Raw genomic sequence first — 11,763 nt, forward strand, 5'->3', positions numbered from 1 at the left:
GTGGTCAAGTTCAGAATGAATGAAAGTAGACTAGTCCATCTGTGTAAATACTCATGCCCTCTGTTACTCCCTATCTTAAAGAATATGGGAACCATTGAAAAGTAGGCATAGGGAGATTTCCTATCAGGACAATTTTGGGTTGATTTTCAGGAAAATCTGTGTCAGTAGGGCAAACTCTGATCTCGGTGTCCCGCGAAGGGTTGCTGCTTGTCTCGTTCTAGCAGTTCAGGGGTGGGAAGGCAGGGATTAAAGGGAAGGACCAATGCAACTCTTCTGCCCCAAGAGAATTTTCATACCTGGTGATTTCCCCAAGTATTTATAAGGATGTCCCAGTGTCAGGTGCTGGGCAGCTCGGCCCAGGAATAGCTAAGTAGGAATGCTGGGGATACTTGTATTCCCCGCTCACTCATCCCAGCAGGTAGATTCTGGTTTGACATTTGGTATTATGTGAAAAAGCAGGTTTGGGGAAGCAAATGTAGCTTGCTTTCTATACTCTTTCTACCTTTGAATGCTCTTGATTGACTTTCCCTATATATGTAAATCTGAGAAATGCCTAAAATGTAAAGTAGTTTTTAAAGAAGTTCATAGGTCTGATACCTTGTTTGAGTAGGCATTGGAAAGGGTTCAGGAACATATTTTTGGCTAGTTTCCTTAATAATCAAGCCAGAGGTGACAAATATGTACTACATTTATTACCGTTTTGACCCCTTTTCACCCTTCTGTCAGATATCACTAATAGATCATGGTGTTCTTTCAGAGAGCGTCAGAATCCTTCTTAACATATTCCAAGAAGCTACCACTAATTAGCCATGTTTGGCATATGAGCTGAAACCTTACTTTCCAAAGCTGGTTTTACATATGTCTAAATGTGGGAATCTTATTTCTTCCTTAGCACCTCATCTAGTAATTTATCCAGGCCTTGAAGGTAGTAACTGGGGAGGCCTGGCTAACCAAGACCTTCTCAGCATATTGCAAACAAAGGTGTGAAGTGACCAGATGGAGTAAAGCAGAGTGTGCACTGAAAAGTCTCATGAAATGAATTTAGAATAATCAGGAGAAGCCAGATTTAGGTGGACATTGGCATCCAGGCGAAGACATTTGAATGAGTTCTGTAAAGTCAGTGTTCCCAAAGAATGGTTAAGGTTCTCCAGAGAAACAGAACCATAGCATAGAGTGTACACACACACACACACACACACAGAGACAGAAAGGGGGGCGAGGATTTATTTTAAAGGATTAGCTCATGTGATTTTGGAAGCTGGCAAGTTCAGCATCTGTAGCGCAGGCCAGCAGGCTGGAATTCCAGCAGGTCTTGGTGTGGAGGTCTTGAAGTGGAAGGCAGTCTGTACGCTGAATTCTTTCCTTTTTGGAGGACTTCAGTCTTTTCTCTGAGGTCCTTCAACTGACTGGATGAGGCCCCACACATTATGGAAATTCATCAGCTTTACTCAAAGTCTACTGATTTAAATGGTAATCACATCTTTAAAAAAAAACGCACCATAACTGTGACATTGACTGGTGTTTGACTAAACAGTGGGGCACCATAACCTAGCCACATTAACATGTTAAAATTAATTGTTGTAGTCTGCATAAGTAATTTTCAGTGGTAGACAGATTCATGTCTTAAAATTTGTATTATACATATTAATGTCATTTACCTGAAACTTCTGATTTCATAGAAACTATTGGTTAGAACAAAGCTAAATTCATTTAAGTAAAACTGAGTTTATTTAAAGAAAATTATTAAATAGATGTTGGGTACAAATGGTATATGGATATGGTGAGTATATGAAGGTTGTTTTGAAATGACTGGTATTAGAGAGTGGTAAACGGCAGAGAATTGCTGTACTCCTGAAACAAGGAAATGTCATAAGGAAACACGGTTTTTGAAAGATTAATTCTGTTGCCCTGAGCAAAAGCCATGGGTAGAAAAAAATTCATCAACAAATAATAAATGTGAAAAAATTCTCCTTTGCTGTAGTAGTAAAATAATGCATTTTCTCAATCTGCTTTTTTAAAAATTGCTTGTGCTAGTCTTTTTTTTTTTTAACAAATAGGAGTTTTAAATTATATGTAATCTGAGCAGTTGGTCTTTGTTTTATGATTTCTTAAAAGGATTTTAAGCTTAGGAAATCATTCTTGGTTTGAAATTCACAGACCTAATACACTGGGCATTTGGAAAAGGATGCTTTTTAATGTATCTGGGGTTTATTTTGTTATACACTATGAAAGATGGGTCTAAATGAATTTTATTTCCCTTAAATTCCTTCCCAGTTATTCCTGCACGAATTAACGAATAGTTCCTTCTTGGTGATGTCATTTTATCTTCTAGCAAATTCTTGTAAGGAACAAAATCAATTTCTGGACTATCTAGTCTGTGTTCTATATCTTTATGTTTTTTCTTCTTCAGTAGTATCTTATTTTAGTCATCATAGGCTTTTTTTTTTTTTTACACCATAGAGAGTTTATTTTACCTGTAAAAGGGCAGAGGTTAACATGTGGACAAAAGGGTAAAGCGTGGAGCTCGTGTGGGAGACTAAGACAGTGACCTGAGGCTGAGAGTAGTAAAGGTTGGTCGAGGGGAGCGTTGGAGGTGGTGATGAAGAGACAGATCAGATCTAGGACCTGTCCTGCAGGCAGAGACCATGAGACCTGTTGATGCCAAAATTTATGGGATATAGCCAAAGCTGTTATAAGAGAGGTTTCTCATAAAAAATACCTGCTTGTCTTCAAGAGTCTCCTGGAGAGGTGGGTGGCAGCTGGGGACACAGACACTGGCAGCAGCCACTATGGGAGCTCCCCCAACTATGTGGACACTGGTGCTGGTAGGTGCCACTGTGGAAGTTTCCCTCCAGCTCTGCCTTATATTTAAATGTCTAGTGTGGCTTGTTCCATTCTGTATTCTTCATTCAAACATTTCTTTGATAAGCATCAGCTTTTTCTTCCTGAGAACATCAGCATCTAGTCAGATTCTCCAAAATTTTCATAGAATGTTAATTGGATTTTGTGTAAATTATTATGAGGATTGTAATGAGTTTACGTGTAATTCATTTATGTATGAATTTATACCCATTTTCAATCAACTTTTGATGTTTGTGACGATATAACAGAAGTAAGATTAGAGTCAATGAATTAGTCTAAAATGATAACAAAGACATTTTATCTTAGCTGCCTCCTTCACTTGAGCAATTTAGATTGTATAAATAGCCAAATGAAATTTAATTCCCTTTCATTTTTGCACCTAAATATCTGGTGGAGATGTAATCCAACAATTAAGGATCCAACGTCTGGCCTCAGGGAGCAGAATAAAAGAAATAATGATGAACAATGTCAGTGAATGGATTTCCAAGGGTAATTCACATTTCAACTTTCATTTTAATTCCTTAGTATTTCAAATGGAAACCCATGATCCCTTTCCAGGAATTTTCACCTTGGGTGTTCAAGTTTTTTTTTCTCTCACTTCCTTTGCACTCTTCATGCTTGCGGTATCTGTACAGCAAATTCTTCTGGCCCTGGCTAATTCTTGGTACCCTTGGATCTTTCCTGACAGCAGAAAGCAGTGATCAGACAGGCTGAATGATTCAATGGAAATTTAATCTGATCCCATTTTAGCCACATGTAAGAAGCAATCTGCTGTGAACTAGAATTGTAATGCTGGAAATTATCTGATTCCTGCAGGCCTCTCTTCCTTCTCTGCCCTGGTGAATGACTGCTAAAGGAATTTAAAGCATGTAAAACATGATAAATGTTGATTTGTTGCCTGGCCATTGAACTGGACATCTTGCCTTCTTGCAGGTAAAACTAAGGGGTATCACAGATTCTAGATTTTATTTATAAGGGCAAAGCATTTACATTTATTTACTTAAGTTGCTTCTTGAGGCAGTACTGCCTTATTTCCTTTAAATTAGACTTCCAACTTTGAACCCAGTTTGAAAAGCAGAGCAAAATGAAACAACCACCAAAACAAAGGAACTTCTGTCAATAGAACACTTCAGCTGCAAAGACTGACAAGCTGAAGAATAGAGTTGATGAGACGGGATTGGTCAGTTCACTGATCTGAAGAAAAGGCATCCTCTATTTGTGCTGGCTAGGGAAGGCCAGTTACAACACAGAAAAGCTGAGAAATGGTAGGAGAAAGTGGAAAAACAAACAGGAAAAAAGTGAAAACCTGGTCATAAGAAAAGTAAGGTACAGAAGATATAGCAACTTTTAGAGTTGGTGATGCCAGTGTTTAAGAAGATTACCAATGTGACCACTGTTACATTGTTGGCCCCAGTGACCCACATCTGCCAATAGTTGCCTCTGTGTAGCACTCTCTCTTTGAACCTGAGCTGGGACTGGGACTGTTTTAACTAACTGGAAGTGGCAGAGTGATGCGGTATCAGTTCTTGGTCTAAGTCTGAAGAAGTTCTGCTCTTGTTTTCTTCAGAGCCATGAACTACCTTATAAGAATTCTGTTAGCTTCCTCAAGCTATGTGGCAAGGCCACTGGAAAAGCCACATAAGAGGGAGAGGCCCTGAGAGACAAGTCTGGCCATCCCAGTGTCCCAGCCAAGCCCAGGTCCCTGCTGACCTGCCAGCTGGATGAATCCACATGAGTAGCCATTGGTAAGATCAGCAGAAGAGTCTCACCCAGCTAAGCCCAGCCCAGACTGCAGAATTATGAGCAAACAATGTTAATTACTTTAAGCCACTAGGTTTTGGGGGAGGTTTGTTATACTGCAAAATATAGCTGTTGGTGTGATAATGAAGAGTCAGGGATCAAGATGCAGGGATTCTACTCTCTGAGACAGCATTGGGTAGACTGAAGATGCACGCCTGGGACCAAAGCAAGCTTGTTTCAAATCCTTACTGTGTCATTTTTTAGCTCTAGTGGCCTTGGGCAAGTTATTTAATCTTTCTGGGGCTCAGTCTTTTTATCTGTGAAATAAGAGAAAGATTTCTTCTCTCACAGATTAAGAAATGAAATGAGTGAAAGTTTGGCGCACAAATTAAGTACCCACCAAATCTTAGCTCTATTCCATTTCTTCCCTGTGGTTCCCTCACCCCTCGAGGGGATAAAGGTGATCCAAACTACATTAACTCTTTAGGGTAGCCCTGTGACCTGCTGAAGGCAGTTCTGTCATGGGTCAGTTTTGCACTGTGTCTATGTAGTTGATAAACAATTTTTGTATTTATAGGAAAAAGAAGTAAACTCCTAAATACAGGTGATGGATCTTTTTAATGATAGCAGGTCTTAGGGGGCATGGCTGGAGTCAGTGCACATTTGTGTCTGTGTCCCAGACCGCCTACACCTGCTCCTCTGCAGTACCACAGCTGGTTATTAGACTAAGCTGGGGTCATCAAGGGATATTAGAGTTACATTCAGCTTATTTTATTGCAGAAGGCATGAAGACATATAAGTCCATTCGGTTTTCACAGAAAAGCATTACTATCTCAGTTGTTTGTGAAGTTCACATAGGCAAAAATGGCAGATTTCGAGGTAGTAGTGGATTAAATTTGGTGTTAGTTGAGTCCTTGCCTTCATACTGAAAAGAAGTCCCATATTGAGTGTCTAAATTATGTGCAGACACCAAGTTTCCAAGCCTTCTGAGAGAAGACACACACATACAAACATACGCATGAAAGAAAGGATTAAGGAAAAAAGAAATAAACTTGCCCTGGCTTCAGTTTCCAATTTGTCAAATGAATGAGAAAGCCAGACTCAAAGGCTCTCCAAGGTCCCAGCTCTGAGCATTAGCAGACATCTCAAAGCCTGTGCGTATATTAGCCCTTGGTGGACAGTGAGATTAAAAACACAGGTTCCTCTCCAGCAAAACTTTAATTGCATAGCTTTAATTAGAAAAAGAATCAGAATACTCTTTCAGATTATGTTTTTTAAATTTTATTTTTAATTGTGTTTTTATTGTTTCCATTTTATTTTAAAAGAAAGATGAAAGCTGCTGTTTGCCAAATTGCTGCACACGTTTCCTTGCCATGCAACTGCCCTAGCAAGTTAACTTAAAACAATTTTCTAAAATGCATTTTTAATGAGAAACGTAGATCCCTGAAATTTGTCTTAAACATTTTTTTGTTCCTTCAGACCTCTTATAGGGCTCTAGAGTTTCCATACCTCTGTGCCAAGAGCATGGAAAAGGAATTTGGCTCAGCTTAGTAATTACCTTGTGTTAGTCTAGCTCAAAGTTGTTTTTGTCTTAATGGCTTAAGAGAGCCATTCGAATGCTTTGATTCTAGTAGTAAAAGTTCCAATGGGCAGGGTAGGTGAATGCTCATGTAATGTTTAGCCTATTAAAATGGCCATATCCAAAGCTTATGCAGAGTAAATTCTTACTAGATACTCTGAATAAGAGCAGGTCAGCATGGAAAAAAGCATGAGAAAATAAGAGAGCTAAAGTAGTCTGGGAGTGTCCTTCCTCTCTCCAAATTAGATCCCATGATTATGGTGGACATTTGTTTTTGCCCTCTTTCATGGCAAGAGGGAAGGATCTCCCTGAAGTCTCCCTGTGTGCTTCCAGAATGCTGACTCATCCCCAGACTTCACAGTGGAGCATGTCCATGAGACCACAGTTTCTCAAACTATCTGTGGTGAAAGACCAGTTTGCTTCCTCTCCCACAACCCCATCCACTGTGCACTGGTACTTGTATAAAATATAATAAAAATGAATTGCTGGAGAAGTGGCAAACAATGATATATAAAATATAGGCCTTGTTTTTTTATTATTAGATTTAATTATGCCATCAAATTGCAGTAAAAGTTTCTAACCATCCTGTTTCTATACTTATCTTGTTGCAGATGGTAACAAAAATGTGGAAACAGGCACTGGTCCACGGACCACACTTTGAGGAGCACTGACTTAGACTAGGCCAGTAACATTCTCTGGTTCCCGGTAATTATTTCAGGGGTGTTCTTACGACCTGAGCTGGTCCCATTCACTTGAATGTTGGGGCTTTAGTTGAGAAACTGGGACAACAATTCTGTTTTTCCTGGCTGGATACCATCTTGGGACTATAAGAGTCTTGGCTTGAGAATGAGTCAACACCGAGAAAGCAGAACTGAGGGATGGCGAGTCAGAAGCTGAATCTACTCTTGTATTGTGCAGAAATAGAAGCCAATAAATGAACTTTTTGCATAAGCTAGAATTCATCAGGTTTTCTATCATCTGCAAGAGGAAGAGTTTATATGATTCAGTGACTAATTTGTATTTTCCCCTCTGAGCTCTCTTTTGCTTGCCAGTCATCTTTCCAAAACAGATCTGGGCATGCCTTTCTTCTGGTTATGAAAACCTTAGCTTCCCATTGCCTTGGTACAAAGTTCAAGCTTCTTAAACTGTCATTCAGAATCTTTAACGGTTGAGTCTCCTTCTTTTTCAGCCTAATTTTTTTCTCCTGTCATCCTCAGACACATACATGCCTGATGCTTTAGTGTGACCAGACATGCACTTTTACATACGTTATAGGTTTGCTCATGTTCATTCACTTTGGCTGGATTGCACTTCCTCTTCCCACACCCTTTTCTGATTTTCTAAGAATTCTTGAGAACATAAGGTGTTCATTACTTTTAAATGTTAAGCATTATACATCACCATCATTCCTGCTGATTCAAAGCCTAATTTTGAGAGTGTTGGCAGGAGGGCAAATTGATGCACCGAGACATTTGATTAAAAACTACATTTAGACACTAAAGATCTCATTTCATAGGGAATCTGATATGGTTATATTACCACAATCTCAGAAAACAACAAGCTTAGACAAAGTGTGACTTTTAAGTTAATGTAAAAATGAATAAGCAAGGAATGATAAGTTATGTCCACACCAAAATGTGTACACACATGTTTTAGCAGCTTTATTCATAATAGCCATAAGTGGAAACAACCCAAATGTTCATCAACTGATCAATATATAAGCCAAATGTGGCATATCCCTACAATGGAATATTATTTACCATAAAAAGAAATGAAGTAGTGATACATATTACAATATAGGCAAACCTTGAAAACATTATGCTAAGTGAAAGAATCCAGATGTGAAAGGCCACATATTGTATAATTCCATTTACATGAATGTCCAGAATTGACAAATATGTAGAGGAAGTAGATTAGTGGTAACCTAGGGCTGAAGAGAATGAGATTGAAGGGTGAAGGCTAAGGGGAACAGAGTTTCTTTTTCAGAGTGATGAAAATGTTCTAAACCTTACTGTAGTGCTGGATGCACAACATTGTGAATATACTAAAAACCATCGAATTGTATGCTTTTAATGGGTGAATTGTATGGTATGTGAATTATGTCTCAGTAATGTGGTTTAAAAAGAAAAGAATTCATAGGACCTTTATTCATAGGTGCCCAAACTGGGAAGCAACAACTATGTCGAAGGTGAATGGATAAATCACCTGTGGTACATACATTCCAGGCAATGGAATAGTGTTTAGCTAAAAAGAAATGAACTATTAAGCCAGAAAAATACATGCAGGAACCTTAAATGCATATTACTAAGTGAAAGAAGCCAGTCTGAAAAGGCTACACTGCATGATTTCAACTATATGACATTCTGGAAAAGGCAAAACTCTGGACACAGTAAAAAAAAAAATGGTGGTTGCGAAATGATTGGGTTTGGAGGAGGATGGGGTGAATAGTCAGAGCACAGAGGATTTTTAGGGCAGCGAAACTACTCTATATGATACTGTAATGGTGGATACATGCCATTATACACTTGTCTCAACCCATGTAAACTATGATCTCTGGGTGGTAACGGTGTGTCAGTGTAAGTTTGATTGTAACAAATGTCCCTCCGTGGTGCTGGATATTGATAGTGGGGTAAGTGTGTGTGTGTGTGTGTGTGTGTGTGTGTGTGTGTGTGTGTGTGTGTGTGTGTGTGTGTGTGTGTGTCTCTGTCTGTATGTGTCTGTGTGTGTGTTTGTGTGTAGGGGTGTTAGAGGAGGTCAGATGACTTATGGAAACTCTGTGCTTTCTCCTCAGTTTTACTGTGAACCTTAAACTGGTCTAAAAAACAAAGTCTAAAGAAAGAAGAAAAGGAGGAGGAGGAGAAAGGGGAAGAGGAAGAGAAAGAGTGTCAAGGGGAGAAGAGAGAGGAGGAGGAGAACAACTTTGAAGCTTTCCTTGTCCCTCTCTAATCTCCCTCCTGGCAGAAGAATTAATTGCTCCTTTATCTATATTTTCATTGTCTTCTTATTCCTACTTTTTTTTTTTACAGTTTATGTCTATTTTAGTTGTTTCCAGGTCTCACTTACCGAACTATGAACTGCCTGAGGGTGAAGGCAGTGCCTTATTTTCTTGATATTTCTATTAGAAATACTATACAACAGAGTTCAGTAAAAGTGTGGTGTGTGAATGAAGAACGTCTTACAGCTACTGTTTTAAATGCAGTTTGAAAAGATTTTGCCCTAAGAATCCATTTTACTTCAGGCTTTTTGATACCTTAAAAATAGCTACCTCCATGTGGCTTATTTCTGGGACAGTGGCCAGGATGTGAATGAGAGAGCACTGAGGACATATGAGAATCCTAAACTAATGACTTATCTCCACTGAGTCGCTAATATTATCCTAGTGGAGCTGTTGGAAAATACTCCTCCTTGGGGATAATGTAACTCAGTGCAGCCTGAAATCCGGGACCAGGCTTCTGTGTGGTGGCGGTGAGAAGATCTCACGCTCCTAAAAGCTACCACTGCCACCTCCGGATGGCTGCCGGAAATGCTCTAGTGAGAGCTTTATCACAAGGCTTAAGGGTTAGATGTATGTAAAATGTGTGAAATGGGTTCCTGGGAGGGATGACATTTTCAACTTTTATTATTCACTTATACCTGAGTGAGAGTCATATGTAATGTTCTTGAAAGCAGGTTGTAAGAGGGCAATAGAGAAAACCTGTCAAGACACTAGTGCTAAGAATGAAAAGGAAAAGTTATCGAAGAGGTGATAGCATGCCAAAAATCGCTTTTCTTTACTTTTCAAATTTGGCAGCATTTAATGGACAACATGAATATTCTTAGTCATATAACTGATTTAATTTTAGAACCAGGGCATACTTTTAATTTTAAGAAGTCATTTATGTTGTTTGAAAGAGAAGCCTTGAGAATATAGGGAATTTAGAAGTCAGGGCTCTACGACTCGTTTGCTGAATGACCTAGGGAAGTCGCTTCCGCTTTCTGAGCCTCAGTTTTACTCACTGATAAATGGGCACAATGACACCTGTTGTCCTATTTACATTACAGGATGTTGGTAATCACTGAAATCACTAAGAGCAATATGCTTTATAAAGAGACAAATAAATTTATAGTTTATAGTTGATGTTAATTTGAGAAGGATAAGTGCTATGAGCCTCTCCTGCTGAACATCAGTGGAGTTTATTTGTGGTGGTACAAAAGGAAAAAAACAAAAGCCAAAAAAACTTGTATACTTAGTATCTTGTTTTTTCAAATTCTGAAGACGCTTCTACAAGTTTCTGAAAAGGAATCTTATTAACATTTGGGGAAAAGCCTTTTTATTGAAACTTCATGTAGGTTTTCAACGCAAGACACACAAATGTATGTAAGGATATCTAGCCAACACATGCCCTTTTAAAAGAGAAAAGCTGCTCTTTAACCATCTTCTCAAAGAATCATTAATTTGTATCAGAAAATTGGAGAGGGTAGGCATGCAGGGATGCCTTCCCAAGTTGCATAATATGTTTGAGCAGTTGTCACCCACAGCATCTGTCCCTTCTCTGATCTATTCCAGAGATCAACTGGCAATTCACAAATGCCGTGGGCCCTCTCCTGTGTGGTTATGTAACTCTTGACCTGGTAGGGCTGTTCCCTAAAACTGCACCATGAGGTCCTTCAGGACAGAGACTGCCACTTACAGGTACTTGTGTCTCCTAGTTTCCAGCAGTACATATTTATTAAATGAAAACTCAGCTGAGGCTGCAGATCAAGGCAGGAAGGAAGTGGTGCCTCTCGGCAGATTTTATCCTCAGGGCAGGTTACCTGTGCCTGCATAATTGAAAGAAGACTCTGCGGGCTTGAAGGTTGTCTTACGCTTTCACAGGAGATCAAGTAACTGTGCTAGGCCATGGGTGTCAAATAAACGGCATCACAGTATAAGAAAGATATGAGGCATTAGGAGACAGTTCAGGGGATGGCTGTCATGAGGATAAAGGGTTTAGAAAGGAAGATGTAGGAAGAGGGGAGGGAAATACTGGGATTATTTAAACCTGACAAGTGGAGCCTGAAAAACATGTGACAGGTAGCTGATTTTTGAACACATGTGGGGATGATTATATACAGCAGAGCTTTTTTTTGTGGTAGGGCACTCTGAGGAAAAGATTATATTTATAGGGCCTACAAGGATAATCAGGTAAGGCTAGATTCCACCCTACGGCTTTGACACTCCCAGGTCCCACCCTGCCACCAGAGACTTAGCTCAATGGAACCTATCCAGCCTTTGGGGACTGTTATGGACATTGTGTCCCCCCCGAATTCACATGTTGAAACCCTAATCCCAATATGATGATATTAGGAGATGGGGCCTTTGGGAGGTGACTAGGTCATGGCAGTGGAGCCTTCATGAATGGAATTAGTGCCTTTATAAGAGACCTCACAGAGCTCCCTTACTCTCTTTTTTTGCCATGTGAGGTTGCAGGGAGAAGATAGCTGTATGTGAACCAGGAAGTTGGACTCACCAGACACAGAATCTGCTGTGCTTTCATCCTGGACTTCCTACCCTCCAGAACTATGAGAAGTAAGCATTTGTTGTTTAAGTGACCCAGCCATGG

At 39.6% G+C, this 11,763-nt stretch overlaps 1 protein-coding gene across 4 annotated transcripts in view; it reads left to right on the plus strand.

Moving 5' to 3' along the window:
• Positions 1-11,763, plus strand: part of LOC107033502 (spermatogenesis-associated protein 31D4) — a 145,240-nt gene that overhangs the window by 126,343 nt on the left and 7,134 nt on the right. For 3 of the 4 annotated variants that reach the window (XM_072959652.1, XM_072959653.1, XM_072959654.1), the window contains 2 exons: positions 3,679-3,795; positions 11,631-11,729. In XM_072959652.1, coding sequence (XP_072815753.1) covers positions 3,746-3,795; positions 11,631-11,729 — 149 coding nt within the window. In that variant the 5' untranslated portion in view covers positions 3,679-3,745. Of the gene's footprint in view, positions 1-3,678; positions 3,796-10,727; positions 10,854-11,630; positions 11,730-11,763 lie in introns of those variants that run through there. The other variant, XM_072959655.1, reaches the window with a different exon arrangement.

Source organism: Vicugna pacos, chromosome 4, assembly GCF_048564905.1.
Source record: "Vicugna pacos chromosome 4, VicPac4, whole genome shotgun sequence".
Lineage (NCBI taxonomy): Eukaryota > Metazoa > Chordata > Mammalia > Artiodactyla > Camelidae > Vicugna > Vicugna pacos.